At 36.6% G+C, this 18,548-nt stretch overlaps 1 protein-coding gene across 1 annotated transcript in view; it reads left to right on the forward strand.

The window, feature by feature from the left end:
* Window positions 1–18,548, forward strand: part of LOC122810195 (neural-cadherin-like) — a 1,307,756-nt gene that overhangs the window by 753,915 nt on the left and 535,293 nt on the right. Inside the window, exon 20 of the mRNA XM_044081677.1 lies at window positions 12,290–12,474. Coding sequence (XP_043937612.1) covers window positions 12,290–12,474 — 185 coding nt within the window. The remainder of the gene's footprint in view (window positions 1–12,289; window positions 12,475–18,548) is intronic.

Consider the following 18,548-nt stretch of genomic DNA (forward strand, 5'->3'; position numbering starts at 1 on the left):
ATTTTCCTGTACTTCACTTTCTACCCCTTTCTTATATCATCCTGCTACTGAAAAAACAACATTTTATATGTCTTTTTAAATTCAGTCTATCATTCAGACCTGTTTTATTGAAGTCTTTCATGGTTATATGATCCTTTCATAGCTGCAACACTTCCCACTCTCAAGTTTCAGCCTATAATTTCTCATTTACTCTTTATATTCACTTTTCTATTTTATGATACAGCCTGTCTTCCAACACTCCCGACCATATTGTTAAATGGTCTAAAGACCTTTCACAACTGTATCAACATCTGCTACCACTAAGCCTTCCTATAATACAAAATAATCAATTTAATATCTAAGTGGCCTTCTTTTATAAGCCCATTGACTTTTGTTACATACAGCTAATTTTCTACATTTTATCACTTCCTGTATTTTTTACATCTTTCCCTTTCTGTTTAAATTTTCCCTTAAATAGCAATTAAAGTCCCTTGGAATTATAATTTTCATGTTAACCACCACATTGTTTAATATTTGATGAAACAGGTTCTCTCTTTCCTTGATAGTTATATATGCATATAATGTAATAATTCTATAAACATGTTCTCTCCATCTCACATCCCCAACAATTGACCTTCCCATCCTTTCCAATGTTATCTCTAAAATTCTCATTGCTTTTTTATATAACACAGCCACTCCAAAACAATAGCTGCTGCCTAAGTTACATGTTGCACTTCTACCCCACATTTTTTTCTGTTTGCAGTCTTTCTTCACTTGTCAGGAATCTTACATCCTGTTAACTAAATAATATCCACATCACTTTTAGCAAACCATTCAAGTATCTCCACCATTCTTACAGAGTAAATAATACTGTTCACATTTACTGAAAGTACTCTAAAATTGACACTTTTCCTTCTTTAAGTTTCGGGGAGATATTTTAAAATTTTCACTTTATTACTTTTACTCTTTCTCCAAATGAATATATTTTCCTGGGTTTACAAATAATCCTTGATCCTCAGACTCAGATTTTTCACTGGCTAGAACTTCAAAAAATTATTAGTATCAATGCCTTTTCCTGATCTGTCTTCCTGCATGCACAACCTCTCTCTCCTCATTTTTCTCCTCCATATTTTTTATTCTACAGTTTCTTCTCACCTAGTTCATGTTCTCCCAAAGCCTCTTGTTGTCTTTCTTTATGTACGTTTTCTTCCCTTTCTCCTCCTTTCTCATTATTTACTGTTTGCTGTTAACAAATCATCCAAAGCTGTTCCTTTTTTTACATTACCTGCATTCAGGCACACTCCTTCTTGGTGCATCTCTTTTCTCCCCTCACTGGATACATTGTATCTTGTCATAATCATTAAAGGACAACAACGAGATTCTGTTATTAAATGTTCAACTTCTCTGTGCTTTTTCTCCCTATTTACTGTACCTGCTATGAATAAACAATAATAGAGCATTTCAAATATTTTAAATTGACTGTTTCTCTCCACTAGAACAGTACCTTACTGTACTGTGGTGGTTTCACTTTCAAAAAACTTTTATCCCACCCTAGTAAAGCTTGCTGCGGTCTCCAGTTCATTGATGTCATCAAGCAATGAATACAGGTAGTTTTCTGGCCAATACCCTCTCTAAACTGATATCACCATGACCGTCCTAAAACCCCACCCATGCTATGATGTCACAGCTCCCTGGTCCTTCCCTACAGAAAATAAAGACTAGAACAAGGAAACAGTACATGAGTCAAGTCTCCTGCTGTGAACTGTCAGTCATAGCAGGTAACAGGTTAAATTACCCTTAGCACTTTGACAGCTAGGGAAGTTAGGTGTGAAGGGGGATGGGAGATGAGTCAAAGTAGAACAATTCAGGATTCACAAAAGACTGCAGTTTAGCCATTCTAAAAATATGCAGCTGTAAAAAGCGTGTTGAAAATCTTTTCTGTGGCATTTGCACTGTTTGTGTTTTAGGTAGTCACTGAATGGCATGAAATGCTGCTTAAAACTGACTAAAAGACAGCAGTGTATGCATGTAAAATCAATGCAGTGACAGGAACTTTAGGAGGAAAGAGGCCTGAGTGATGTATTTTTTTACAGACATGCACTGCATTGTGGGATACCTAGAGGCAGACTAAACAATCAGAATTACTTCAAGATGCCAGACCCCATGTGGTCAGACTCAGAAATTACATATAAAAATATTAACAAACTTGAAAATAGTTCCAGAGTGGTGTTAAAAAGTAGGAAACACCAAACCATGAAAAAATAAACATGTTTTTGAGTCTGTGGGTGTGGTTCTTCTTTAAGTGAGAAAAGTCCCAACAAAAAAAAACATGATTTAGGCTGAGCAGCATAACTAAATGTGGCTTTATGACCAGCCACAAAAATAACACATGGCAGGTGTTTCACTATGTTTCTTTTTCCAGATTTCAAAATAGTTTGCAATCCCTACCCTCCATTCAATACATTTCTCTCATCTCTAACTTTCACAATATTATCAACAGTTTACCACAGATTCTACATGCATTTTTTAACATCATCTTCTTCCAGTTCATCAGTTCTAAACAGCAAAATAACATTTTTTTTTTACATTTAAGCTCCTACCAGAAAACAAATAATTGTTTTGTGGATAAATATCCTCCTTTTTGTTATACAATTCCAGAAATGTCATTATCAATTTTAAATGTTAAGTCACAAAATGTCTCTGTCCCAACATGTATAAAAGAGCGAATTTCTTGAGCTTTAAAATCTGGAATAGTTACTAAAATGCATCATATCTGTCTGTTACAGTGTCATTGTTGTTCTTATTTTCACAGTTGGTCTTCTCTTCTTTTTAAAAATAGCTTTTCTTTTTTGCCTGCTGTTACTTCGGCATACGTTTTAGTTACTGCATTATCTGCTGCCACACAACCAGACACCTTCTCAGTTTGTTGCTGCTTTTGTTTTTTTTTTACTTTCTGTCATTGCTACATAGGTTTTTAATGCTGCATTCTCTGCTGTTTCATCACCTGGACCATCTTCCACATTACCATCCTCAGCACTACTAAAACAATTTATCTGCCATCTCATCTCACAAAACAGCTGAACTATCACTTGGATAATCCTGCTCAATTATTTTTAACAAAGGATCACCTGCAGGCCCTTCTAATGCCAGTTCTGTTACCTGCACCACTTCAACAGATTTGCTTACTTCCTTCTCCATGGAGACAGTTGAACACTGCCATTTGTACTATCCACTACACATAAATCTTTGTTTACATTCTGAAGTGTCATATCGAACAAATTTTTCTACAAATTCTCACTTTCCACCTCCAGACTCAATGGCTTTCCTCTCCTCTTCTTCCTTGCCCTCTGTCACCATCTATCAGCTCCAAAGAGCTGGGGAAGTTCCCTAATGCCCTGACCAAATTTCCCCTAGTAGTATAAATACCGCTACTCTGAAAAGATGCTACTAGGCTATTGTGACTAACCTGTTCAACAAAGTATAAATAGAAATATTGTTACATAATTATCAGATGAGCAGTATAAAATCCCGTTCTTATCACTGTGGAGACATGGTGATCACAGGTAAGGTTGCTGTCAACCTGTGTGCCCAGATCTCTCACCACTGAATGCATGCTTAGGGTATTGCTATTGATGTGGTAGTTGGCAGGGACAGTGCCCTTGCTGAAGGGGATGATAATACATTTTTTTTGCATTAAGTTTAAGACCATGACTTTGGTACCAGTCATTAGTCTGTGTAAGTACATTTTGCAGGATGTTGACATCTTTAGGGGACTCAATGACTGCTCCTAGTTTGCAGTCATCAGCAAACTTTGTCAGCCACAGACCTTTAGCTTTTGCCTGTACTTCAGAGAAGTAGATTCTGAACAGTAGGGTTCCCAAAACCGATCCCTGTGGAACACCACTGGTTACGGGTCAGCTGGAGGAGGTGGAGTCCCTTATTTTGATGATATGAGTTCTATCAGTGAGCCAGTTTGCAATCTACCTGACAATATATGGGTTGATGCCCAACTGGGTGAGATTATCAATGAAGCCTGAGTGGAGGACTGTGTCAAAGGCCTTGGCTAAGTCTGGGTAGGATGCATGTACAGATTTGCCCTCAGCTAGGGTTTTGGTGACTGTTTCGAAGAAGTCCACCAAGTTTAATGGCATGATCTCCCCTTGACAAAGCCAAACTAGGTGGGGTTGAGCTTTTAGAGATTTCCTATATCTTTGTTGATAAGGTCGATGATGATTCACTCCATGGCCTTACAGATAAGAGTGGTCAGACTAATATGTCTATAGTTCCCAGAGTCAGTGGATACACCCCCTTTGTGCAAGGGGATAACGGTAGGTGTTTTCCATTCTGCTGGGACAAAGCCAGTGCCTTAGACTGTGATTGAAAAAAGTACTCAGTGTTGTTGCTAATTCCTGTTTTAACCCATGTAGAACACAGCCTGGGATGTTAACTGATCCCATAGAGACTGTATTTTTGGCCCTGGAGAGGATGTTTAAGACTTGATCCTCAGAGATACTAGGAGGGGAACAGGTGGTAGAGATGCTTTGGGGTATGTGTGGTGGTGACATGGGAGTGAAGTTTTCACTGAACCTGTCAGCCAGCAGGTTTGCTATGTCCACGGGCTCTGTATATGTAGTGCCATTAACTACAAGGGTCTTTCCTTTGAGATTACAGATGTAACTAAAGAATGCCATATGGCTGTCCTTAGTTAGGGAAGTTAATCTGGACTTGTAGTTAACTTTGGATGACTTCATAAGAAGTCTTATTTGCTTGTTTAAGTTGAGGAGGGAGAGTTTTCAGTTTTGCAACCATTTCTTCCTACTCTTAGACAGCAATTTCTTTCTCCTATTGTACAGCTTGTTGATAGCAGATGTCCACCAAGCAGGTTGGTTCTTCCTTGAAGATCTTACTTTGGTCCTATCAGGTATGGCAGAGTCAATACAATTGTAGAGCTGTTCTTATAAAGCACTGGTCTATATCCTAGCATATGTGTCCATTACATCAGTGGGGGGAGAGGCCATGAAGCTATTTATGCCATCTTGTAAGAGGTTGTAATTCACTGTGAAGAAGTTCTTTAGTCTAGTTGTTGCAGGGGGGGGGGTCTGGGGTTATAGTTACTTCTAGTGAGATTGATTTGTGGCCAGATCTCACCAGGGAGGACCACACACTGGGGTGGTACAACAGTCCCCCATGTTGGTGAGCACCAGATCCAGGATGTTTGGGCTCCTTGCGGCGATGTCAACCAGCTGGTTCAGGGCACTGGGGTTTATGGAGTCTAAGAACCTTTGGGAAAGTAGTTAGAACACATATAATTTACCCAGTCAATGGAGAGATAATTAAAGTCTCCCAAAATCAGGGTGTTTGGCTGTATCTTGATTGACTCAAGTAGCTCCAGGTAGGTTGAGTGGATGTCCTGATTCATGGAGGGGGTCTTTTAGCTGGCAATGACTTAAAGAGAGGTCTTACCAGCAGTCAGTTGCACATGAAGTAATTCAAGGAAATCATGCAGTTTAACCAGTCTAGAGGTGTAGTTATATTTAATGAATAATGATACAGCACTCCATTAGTTTTCACACCTTCAATTTGTGGTCTGAATGTTGGAAGGAAATGTAACCCGGTAGAGCTAGGGTGCTGTCTGCAGCCTTAAAAAAGGTCTGTGTGACTGCACAAATGTCAGCATCTTCCAAGGTAAGGACTGCTTCCAGTGAGTGCAGTTTCAGGTTTAGACTCCTGGCATTTAACAAGATAACCTTGAGGTTATTTCTAGAGGGTATTTTTACACTGGGAATTTTGTTCTTGTGACATTGCCTAAAAAGGCACTATGGGGGTGGCAAGAACCTTAGCCAGTAACCAAAATCCCAGGGATGACAGATGAAGACCATCTCTGACAAAGCATCAAGGTCTGTTGACCATGTCCTCCAAGGCTGACAGATACTAGATCCCCTTAGAATGACACCAGAAAATAACCCAATTGTTGAAGTCAATCATTTTTTTGTTTATATTGTGGCATCATCCTAGGTGAAGGTAAAATGCTGCTTAAAGCTATGGACATATCTATCTAAGACTCATAAGCAGAGAGCTCAGTCATGTATCTCTTCATATAGTCAGGTGAGGTAGATCTCAAGTCATTCACACCAACATGGACTATGATGGAGTCATAACAGTACCTGTTGTTCAGAGACTTGAGTGCATGTGTGATATGGTGGATCATGGCACCTGACAGACAGCAGACTGTGACCTTTTCCTTATCCAACCTAGTGAGAAGGACATCTGTGACCAAGTTCACAGATGATTGCAAACTGGGAGCCATTATTGATTCTCCAGCTGATGTAGACATTCTACAAAAATGCCTCACTGACACCATTGACTGGTGCCAGTACCATGGTCTTAAGCTCAATGCAAAGAGTGCATTGTCATTCCCTTTGGGAAAAATTCGGTGCCCATGAACTATCACATAGGCGGTAGTCCACTAAACAACGAAGGTGTGATAAGAGACCTGGGGACATAGGTTGACAGCAACCTCTCGTTTGATAACCACATTGCCACTGTAGTCAGAAAGTCCTTCTATGTGGCACATCTTATTACAAAAGGTTTCTCATCCAGGAAGAAAGAGGTCATAATCCCTCTCTACTCATCCCTCATTAAACCTGTTATAGAATACAATGCCCCATTTGGTATGTACCTCATCAAACACCTACAACAACTGGAAAGGCCACAAAAATACCTCACTAAGAGGATCTTAGGCCTTAGACACATGTCCTGTATGGACAGACTCAAAAAACTCCAACTATACTCTGTCTCTTATCGCCTACTTAGAGGCAATCTCCGCTTGACCTACAAAGCCATGTCTGACCCAGAACTGCTAGATATGCTACACCTAAAGAAATCCCAATCCCTCTGTGCCACATGCTCCTGGGACGTAAACTGCATTACCACAATAAACAGAACATGCTAGAGAGGTAGGGTCCTAACCCAGAGACTTCCTATACTCTGGAACAAACTTCCCATTCACGTCAAGCAGAGCACTTCACTGACCCTCTTTAAGAGAAATCTTGACAAGTGGATGGGCAATAGGAAGTTCACCCTGGAGATCACTTCAGTGGCCTTGCTTGACAGGGGCACTGGGAACTAACTTTGGGTGGCATGATGCCAGGCAATCTTCTTGGGCTAGGCTTATATAGGGCTGTTAGCTTAGTACACACCTATGAACCTATGGACAATGGAGTTGTCTATGACTAAGATGCTAGGTTTTGTGTTTTGTCTTAGGGGCTTGTCTGGTGAAACATTAGTGTGTGAGATACTATGTGTACTATGTTCTGCAGAGGATATATTATGTGAAATGTGCTTGTATTTGGGAGGTCTCTTATATTTAGGTAAGCTTCTGGTAAGGGCCTCTGCATATGTAGGGTTATTTGTTGTTGGTTTAGTTGGTGCTGATGGTGAGCTGTGTGTGCTGACAACCTGCTTAGTATCAGATGTACTGACTGGTGAGCTAGAGAGCTTGGATTCTATATTCTTAATATAGATGCATCTCTCACATATTGAATTTGTGTGAACTAGAAGAAGTGGGTTGTCAGTGTACATGAGGAAATTGACACATTGCTTTAGGATGCCCATGTCAACCAGGATGGCTAGAGAAACTGTGGGAAATTGTCTGTCCATAATATTAGGTAAATTAATGTGATCAGAAATAGGGAAAGAAGTTGTATAAATAATGAAGGTTTGGTGGGTGAGACCTGTGTTGATACCTCAAAAGTTACGTTGGAAGTTTCACTTGACTGTGAAGCCCAATATCTTGAAACCCCAGATGGAGAGCAAGCAGTATACTAAGGGAAAAATTAACAGGTAAGAAGTTTGTGTCTATAGCCACCTCTGCATGGCAGTGTGTGATGTTGCACGTCACGCAAACCTGTGCAAACATGGTGCTTATGCATCAAATGAGAGCAAACTGTTTTATACCAATTAACCAATAAAAAAGCTCAAACTGAGTCCATTTTCAGTGACCTTCAATTAGATGAGTCCTAACTGAACACTCCTGCCACAAGGGTGCAGGGGAACCCTCTTCAACAAAAGATACCTGGTTTAGTGCTCAATTTATACAAGCAGAACTAGATTCAGCAGGTCTGAATCTAGTCTATGCTACAGCAAGCCAAGTGCAACAATTCAGTTTAAATAAGCAGTGATATGGTAAAATACAGTTCAAAATACAATGAATACTTGTACTTAAGGTTTGTAAAACTCAAGAGATGTCTTAGATTGATCAGATGAAAATAGCAGAGCAGTACTGGTCACCAACCTCTGTGGAGGTTTGCTAAACCAAGTGCAAAGTTATGCAAATGAACAATTAAGACAGTATTTCTTGACAAAACTGGAGGGATATGTTGGTCATAATGTTGCATAATGATAGCAAAGCATTTTTCAGATTATGGAGAGAGAGAAATAAGGAATCTTCTAAGTAAAAGAAATCCACTGCTAATTGGTAAACAGATGGGAAACCTGCAAGAGTTACAAGAAGAGGTTAAGTAAAGACCACATTGGCCTAAATTCCAAAGTAACAATAAAGGAAGAGTTAAATAACTGATAAACGCTGAAAATAAGATTTACTGGGGAAGTGGTAAAAAAAAAGTATATTTTTTTTAAAGAGGGGGAAGGTAGCATACAGTTATAGTATCAGAAATGAGATTTACATACAACATCAATGGAAATGAGCTTCACTGCTAAATGAAAGTTTTTAAAAAACATGTCTAAATAGAATGTCCCTTCTAAAATTGTGGGCTGGGGGAATAATCAAGCCAATGCTTTAAAATGTATTTATTTTATTTATTTTATTTTGCATTTCTTTACTGGGAAAGTCCGACTGGACACAGGTCTATTTTCAGTGGAGGCCCAGGGAGAAAAGCTCCAATATCATACAATATATAAAGAAAAAGTTCTGAACACAATAAAATAAAAATTCATAACACAATACATATGTTTTAAGGATAAAACATGCAATGTAGTAAAAGATCTATCACCATATGGTAATTGTTTATAGCAACAGATAATGGTTGCTAGGAATATAATAAACAGTTCTTAGTACTATGCAGTAAATAGAAAAATAATAACATTCTTTGAGGTATAATCAGAATAACAACCTTACAGAGGAACTGGTATCACATAACAGTATCCACATAACAATACATTAATTAGCATGTATTTAACCTGGGGAGTAACAAGAGCATAGCCAGTTTTTAAAAAAGGTTACTACAAAGATCCCAAAGCATATAGGTCAATCATTTAGTGGATCATTATTTTAAATATTTGCAGAAAACATATTAACATAATTAAAAATTCAGGTTGTACAACTAACCTTATATCAAGCTAATTTTGGATACAAAGTGACCGGCAGTTGATGCATGCATTCTGTACTAAAATATAATAAAAAAGTCCATTCTTCTCAGATCACTAAAACTCCTTGCAATTTTAATGGACTATAAAGTTATTTTAGGTGATATAAATTATGGAAGATACTGGATGAAAGACATGTTTGATGACTCTGATTAGCACAGTCTCAAATCTATATAGTTTTACTTGAGTAAAGATGAAAATATCAAGGTTGGGAATATTTGACATCAACATAAATCAACATAATTTGGGAAGAATAAAGAAGTAAAGCAATGTTGTTTACTTGCATTGACTTTTTGTGATCAATGCAGGGAAACATTTAGTGCTCCTGAAGAAAGAAGTGCCGGTATTCCCTAGATAAATAAGAAGTCATACAAAGCCACAGGCTGAAACTTGTTAATCATGACAACATCTCTAGAAACACTGAAAAACAGATAAATGCCAAGATAACTGCATGGCTAAACTGATTTGACTAATAAATGTTGCAGAAACTAAATTATTAGTGTATATAATAAGACCAAAAACAAGATTTAAATTTTCATTGATATATAAATTATTGGAATAAGTAAATAACTTAATTTATCTAGGGGCAACCTTCTGTAATAATGGATAAGACATACAGAGTATCATTTTAAAGGCAGACAAATTTTGTAACTCAGAGTGCATAGCTATTTGGGGGTATATCTATTCTGCCATTCATAAGTGCTGTGAAAGCAAATAAATAAATAAATATCCAATAGCATCATACAAGGCAGATGTCTGATATGAAGGGAAGCCCTGGTGACTTAACTCCATTGGTAGAACAATTAGCTCCCATCAATCTTGATTTAAACATACCAAATGACTGTGAAATATCAAGTGAATTGGTTTTATTGTATAAGCCAGTTACTAGCACAATATGTTAAAATGATGTGATTATAAAGAGCTGAAACAAGTGTAGGTGTCTGTAGAGAAAACAAGTGAATGGCTAAAGATAGATAAGAATAATTATCTCAGTAAATAAATCTGAAATATTCTTGAGCATTTGGACTGAAGAATTTGGAAATGTGCATAACTAGCATCTTAATCTACCTCCTGCTACCCCTTCCACCTTATACATGCATTCTCATCTCTCATACCTCATTATTGTACTGTTTGCAAAATACTACTTCCTTAACACACACACTACTCCACCACTTCAAAACTTTTATGGATTGCTCTGACAGCAGTAATTTGCTAAACAAGTACCATAGCAAAAATAAATATATATATATATATATATATATATATATATATATATATATATATATATATATAGTGTATACATTTACTGATTCTCTTTTACCTTACTCATTTTCTTACCTAACACCATGAATTTTTATGTATTTGTATTGCAAACTGCAATTTTATGTATTATAAATTTGCAAACTGAACTTTTATGTATTGTATACTTTCTGTAATTGTAGCTTTTCTCCTCGGGTTTCCACTGAAAATGGGTCTCTGGCCCAGCTGGACAAACCTGGTTAACAAATGTCAATAAATATAAAATAAAAAATAAAATAAAAGTAAGTATTTATCAATAAGTGGGACATAAATTCCTCAGTTAAGAAAGATAATAAAGGAGGTGTGGTGTAAAAGAGAGAAAAAAAAACAGCATAAAATTCTTTACACTTTGTGATGAAAACCTGTAGTAGTGCAATAACGATCACTATATGCCTAACCTAAGAAACAGACATTTCTGAAATGAAAAATAAGTGGAGGTAATGTAGAGAACATTCTTTATGTGAACATAGTAGTAAGGATTCTCAAAAGATGTCCCCATTCAATATAACACACTGCTCAGTTGCAGAACTGCCTAACTGATTACTCATCTTCCTTTCAGGCATATGGTGAATGTTATTCCACTAATACAGGTTTTCATCACAAAGTGTAGAGAACTGTATTCTGTTTATCTCTTTTTTGTTATGCTTTTTAGCATATTTTGCCCAGAATTCACATTTTTCATTCCTACTGATGCAAGAAGCAAGTTTCCCTTTTGTTCACCAACAGGGATGAGTACATCACAAAGATATAGAAAGTTAGAAGTAGATTAAAATGCATAACAGTTCTGCTGGATATCATGATAAATTAATGTTATTATTGTTTGCTGTATTTACTGGGCGGTCACGGTGGTGCAGCGGTTAGCGTTCCCACCTCACATCAAGAGGTTCTCCAGTTCAATTCTTGGCTGAGGTGCCTTCTCTGCGGAGTCTGCATGTCCTCCCTGTGGTCGTGTGGGTTTCCTCCAGGTGCTCCGGTTTCCTCCCACATCCCGAAGACATGCAGTAGGTGGATTGGACACTCTAAATTGGCCCTAGGGGTGAGTGTGTGCGTGTGTATGCCTTCTGTGGAAGGTTGGGTGCTAGGCTGGTAACTTGACACCATAAAACTCCACTGCCAATCATGAGCGGACAGATGATCCGCTGTGGTGACCCCTAACCGGGAAAAAGGCAAAAGAAGAAGAATTGTTTGCTGTATTTATCATGTTTTAGAAATGTGTGCTGAAAAGTAAATGTAACAACAAAACTTTGACATATTCAATAAAATAATCTGAATAAGTATTTTTGCATTACCAGTATTTTTTTATTTATGGGTATTAGTTTTTATTTTCCTTGGCATCCAAATTTTCACAGATTTGTAGATTATGCATTTGAAAGGAAGATAACTATACAGTTAGGCAGTTCTGCAAATGAGCAGTCTGTTTCTATTACTAGAATCCTGAAATGAGGAAGGCATGAGTGATTACTTACTTTTATATGAAAACTATAAGCTGTCTGTAAATATCCATGCATCAACAATTTCCTGTTGTAAAGAAGTCAAGATAATGTAAATTCATAAATGTCAAAAGTGATGAAGGTTTTGTGATGTTAATGATAAATTTTGTATTTTTGTGTTTTACATATTATCACAGGCACTTCATATTAAACCAAAGGACTGGTCTTGTTATGATTAAAGCCAATGCTCCTTCAGGTGACTATGACTTCAAAGTGAGGGTCTCAGATGGCGTTTGGCCTGATGTTGTCTCAACAGTGAGGGTCTTTGTGAATGAGCTGACAGATGAAGACATTTACAACTCAGGCTCTGTAAGGATCACAAGTGAGTACAATGTATTTAGCTCAAAGCTGTTTTTATGCATTATTCATAAAGACTGGAGAATCATGCCACATAATTTGATTTATGCCACTCTGAAAGAAAAACACAACGTTAACATATACAGCAAAACTAAGTAAGTATTTTTACTGTAAGGAAAGTCATAGAAAATTAATTGTAAATTTATTTTTTGGTCCCAAAGCCTTTACTTCTGTCCCCCATTTGCTCTAGATCCTTTGTTACAGCAGCCCTGTTGTTAAGAAATTAATCTTCATAGATTAGCCAACTGCTGCCCTTTATCATTTCCTATATTCCTAGAATATTACTTATTTCAAATCTCTTCTTTGTATGGCTGCTAATGTCCAGTCTTTAAGCTAAGCTTTTCATAGTTCTCTTTCCTGACATTTTTCATTAATACTAACATTTTCAATATCTATGCATTCCTAGAAATAATTCTGTCATTTTGTGTTCTTATACATTATACAATGATAAAAGTTGCAATGTCTGTAATATAATGTTTCCTGCCCCATCTTCCCTGTTTTTTTTTTTTTAATACTGTTATATTATTTTTTTCTTGGTTATCTTTTGTATAATTGCATGGCTTTCTGTATTTTATATCCTCTCATGTTGCAGATGAATTGACAAATGTCTAATCATATAAATAATTATTCAAGCTATCATTGACTTAACTACATTTATGCCAAACAATTCTACTGAATATCATGATAACTTAATGTTAAGTATTTTGCTCTAGCAGCATTCATACTAAAACTTCACTTTGATATAGTTCCTCTTATCTTACTAGTTGTTCTTTCAATATATTTAATAAAATCTTTTATAGTCTTTTTATCAGCACTTTACCCAATGTGCCACATATTTCTTTTATTTTTAAGCAGTTACCTAAAACAAATCATTCTCCTATTCTCACTACCGCTGTTCTGTTCATTACTGTCAATCTTGAATATCTCCCCAAAATTCTTAAAACTTTAAAGATTTTATCTAATATTTTATCAGTATTTTCACCTAATATAATGCAGTCATCTGTAAATCTGCAAATAATCTATATAATGTATTACATGGTATGCCTTGGCTGGTTCGTCTTTAACTACCACAAATAGTGAAAAGAGAATCCCGAGGAATTCTTCTTATGGCAGGCAGCACATAGCAGAGCTTGAGAGAACTGTAGGGGGTTGGAGGTGTATCTCGGGGAATGAAAATATAGCTGTGCAGAACCAGCAAACTGGCATACTCCCTACAACCCAATTCTCACTTTTGAGGTATGAATGATCAGTTATGGCTACCTGGGCTGCAACAAATGGGTCACAGGGTCCCAAGTAATTGAATAATGTTCATTTGTAGCCTTAAGGAATAAATGGGGTGACTGACTGCAGGTAGAGGAGCCATTAGGCTAATCCTGCAGAGGGAAAAACAGGAACCTCTTCCATTCTGTTCCCATTCATGGATTCATATTCTACTACCAACTCTGGTAACATATACAAGGAGAATTCCACCATCATGAAGTAGTAATTGTCATTCCAAGCCTTATTTTCATTTTCAAATGCTATTTTCCAGCTCTTCCATATTGTCTTTCTCGGGTTCTACTACAATCGAGTCTTTATATGCCACAAACATATCCCCATCCAGTCTTACTTTCTTCCCTTGTGTTTCTTTCAGTTTTTTCAAATGTTCTTGTACTGTGTCCTTAGACTACTCACTTGTCATGGATGCCTTGCTCTGCAAGGCTTCTGCCAGCAAGATAATCTTCTAGCGGTATGGCCTCTAACACTGGTCAAATATTCCAAATGTGGTTCCAAAATTCCATACAAGGCAATAACAATCTCTTGCATCCTGAACCCAGTGTGGCTATATTTCTAATATCTAGCCTGCTTTGGCTATCACCTTTAGTACTTTTTTTCTTCCATCTCTTCATCTCTTCCAATGTGTTTCTGTTTGTAGTACCTTTTGAAATTCTTAGTACTCGAATATATTTCCTTGCAATTTCCAACATATCTTTATTCTTTAATTAAATTACACATTCTTTATTTATTGCTACCAGCTGCTGTGTGCAATCTGCAAACAGGTAACTCATTTTCCAGAGTCTCAGGTGAAGTTTGATATGGCACATCAAATAGCAATGAACCAGGAACTTTCTGACTACAAAAAATTGTTTCTGAATGCTATTCTTAATAAATAGCAAAAAACGAGGTCACCCACAGGAAATAAATAATAAGCACTTTCATCCTTTAGTCATACAAGGACTTCATCAGATACCAAACAAAAAAGGAATTACAGTCTTATAAAATATACCCAGAATTCCACACTCAACTGCAATCCAATCATAGATCTAATCCAATAAATCCAGTGTGATGAAGACTGGAGACAATTGACACAGTCATCATGCAAAAACTTTAGTAAAACCGATTAAAGCTTAAAAATCTTGCAATTAATATGTATAGCAAAATATATAATCAAAAATATAGAATTCATCACAAATAATAATAATAAAAAAGTTTCATTATAGAACCATAATAAATAGTATATGCAGTGTATAAGTTAGCCCATATACCCATATACCCATACCCAGACTGACAAATAGAAACTTAAATATCCATGGACTTCAGTTGTAGTACCCCATTCAGGGAGCATTTGTCATTAAGCCCTGGGGAGGATGTTGCATTTGGGTCCATATTATAACATCGAATTCTACAAAGATCGAATGTTATAATATCAAATCCTAAATACCGAAATCCGAAAACATCGGACAGTCAGAAAAGCAAATTTTTTTCCCAGGGAAAAAAATTGCTATTCTGAGAAACATACACACAACACAAACACACACAAAAAACAGCAATCCACACACATACACTTAAAATCCTACACCTAAACCTAAACTAAACTTTACATACACTACTAACTATCCACTTACCTTAACCCAACCCTAACCCTAAGGTCCATCACTATCGCACACTTACCTGACCCACGCCCTAACCCTAACTCACCTAACCCACCCCCTAACCCTAACCTACACACAATCGCACACTTACCTGACCCGCACGCTAACCCTAATGTCCACACAACCGCACACTTACCAGACCCGCTCCCTAACCCTAACTCACTTAACCCGCCCCCTAACCCTAACCTACACACAATCGCACACTTACCTGAACCCGACTTGTAAATGTCCAACATATCGAATGCTGAAAACAGCGAAGCCGCAGCAACTGCCCACCAAATTCTTTCCCTGGGAAAGAATTTGGTGTCCTACACCTTTGCTGTTTTCAGTGTTCAACATTATGGGGTCGATATTATAATATTCGATCTTTGTAGAAGTTGATGTTATAATATAGACCCGTTGCTTTCAACTTAATTTGCCAATTAAGTTCTTTCGTTTCAATAATAGCACCCTAACAACCTCCCCATATGGGATTTGGGACTCTCCAATACATAAAATAAATTTTTTTTAAATTCCTTACATAAAGTAGAATGCTTGTATAATGCATTACTACCATCTTTGAATGTAATAGTGTAGCAATGCTCATATATCCTAGTTCTTAACTGCCTTTTTGTTTTCCTCATATGCAAACTATCATAGGAACAACAAAATGCAAGGTAAATAACCCCTATAGTCTTACAATTACATTTAAAATTATTTCTGATAGATCTAGGGTAAGAGATTAACACTAGGATAGATATGTCTGCATTGAGAACATGAACCACATTTGCTTATACCATATGTTTGGTCCTGTATAAAAACCTTTTCCAGAATATTTTAATGTTTCTACCTCTTTTATATACAAGTTTGGGTATATCAAAATCAGTTATTGCTCCACTACCAAACTCCTTAACCAAATTTCAGTTCTTAATAATACATTTTTTTATGTACTCACTTTCATTAGTATAGCTAAGAATCATAGGTTTTTCAAACCTGTCACTATTACTATGAGTCCTAGATTTAATAATGGTCCTTCCACTTAAAATAGAGAAATATCTGACATTCCTTTCAGCCACCACACTATTCTTAATATCACCTGCAAAGTCCTTAGGATATCCCCTTTCTAAAAATAATACACTTAAAACTTTCCATTCATGAAGGAACATAAGCGTCATTGGAAACTAACCTTGATAGTCTTACAAATTGTCCTTTTCATTACATTCTTTTTTGCCAAAATGGGTGGTGGCTGGTAAAGTGGAGGTAGGAACTGGAGAATGTGGCTTTACAAAAAATGGTAGATTCATAGGTATTACCCAAAAAGTTCTTGTAGATTGTAATATCAATTTAGTTAATACTAACATTATCTACAGTATAAATACATTTCAAAAAATAGGTTGTGTCATTAATATAATCGATAAATTCTTTAAATAACTCAGTTCTTCTGGTCCATGCAATCAAGATATCACCAAGATATCTTAAATATAATAACATATAGTTCTATAATTTAGATGGCACAATATATTGTTGCTCCCAACACCAGAGTACAATGTTTGCAAAAATAGGGCAGATGCAGCACCCATTGCTGTGCCCTTATTTTGCTTAAAATATTCTTGATAAAAAAAAATGAAATTGTTTAGAAATACCATCTCCATAAATTCAATAATTATATTAATGTCACAGTTTGTCAACTTGGAACCCATAGTCAGTGCCTCTCGAAGCCAGGCTAGTCCGAACTCGTGTGGTATGACCAGGAATAGGTCTTTTACATCAGTTGTAACAAACAACCCGGTTTTAACATATTTAATACCAGCAATTTTCCTTAAACAGTCCCAGGAATCTTTCACTGTAATGTCTTTATCAATAAAAAAATCCTTTAATTTGTAATCAATCCATTTAGCTAATGGTTCAGTTTAGATCTACCAGTAGCCACTATAGGCCTGATGGTTCTTATTGTGGTTTTAGAATTGCACAGTATTTACTCCTGTTGTAGGTTCCTGTTAACCCAAGAAGTAGTCTATGGCAAAATAAATCAGAATTTTGTGAATTGTTATGGCAAGGTAGGTTTAATACAAGTGAATTCCTGGGGTTGAATGAGGCTGTAGTGTTAAATAGTTTGCTCAAATTACAATCAGCTAAATTGTAATAGGAAAGTTAGTTGAATTGGATATCACAGTGGCTCATTTTAAACTATTTTATATGATTTTAATAAGTTGTTTGAGATTAAATTTGTGTTGTGCTTCATGATCATTTTATTGGTGGATTTATGTTAGGTGATTGATTTAATGGATTTATAAATCACTGTATTTGAGTTTTACATTTAAATACTTATATTTTACTACAATATATTTTTTTGGGATCCTGAGTATTTTATTTATTTTTCTTGTGAGAACAGGGTGAGCGTGGTCTATTGGAATACTGGAACACATCCAAATCAGTGCAACTCTTACTGGTATACAGCTTCTGATATCCAAACTACTTAAGCCAAAGCTGCATCTTGGGACCTGTAAAGATATCTTATTCCAAACAAAGCTAGTTCCTTGGATGAGTAACAGTGTGCTACAACTGTTTATGAATTTAATTGTCACATCTTAAGATTATGCCTGTTCCATCTCTTATCTTTGTAGACCTTACCCTGACAGCACCTCTGTTTCTGAATGCATCCCTGGTTTTACTGTTCCAAACCTATATAACTACATTCTTGAACTCAGCTCACACCTGCTGACTAACTTCAAGACCACAGGAATTCCTTGACAGTAACTAGGCAAGGACAAACTACACTGTCCGGCATAGAATGGTATTGCTAAAATCGATGCCCAGACACTATTACCATATACACATTGTATATGTAAAGGGTGTGCATACATACAGAGGCCATAGTCAGCATTACCCTACCTAATATCCAATAAAAGCCTGTCCAGTAGACCTGTATAAATGTATAACTTAGCATTTAACCTAAAGCAGCATAAGAATAATAGCCTGTATTTGCTAAACATAGTGTTAATAGCTGCCATTTGAGCCTTCAGCTTTTTCCCCTCACCCCCTGCCTTTCCCATCACATTCAAAGGGAACATTCAGACATCTTTAACTCAAAGGAACAAACTTTGGATACTAATATTATACAATACTGTGAATCATGACAACCTTTAGT

The sequence above is a fragment of the Protopterus annectens genome, chromosome 8.part1, assembly GCF_019279795.1.
Source record: "Protopterus annectens isolate FY-2018-M chromosome 8.part1, PAN1.0, whole genome shotgun sequence".
Lineage (NCBI taxonomy): Eukaryota > Metazoa > Chordata > Ceratodontiformes > Protopteridae > Protopterus > Protopterus annectens.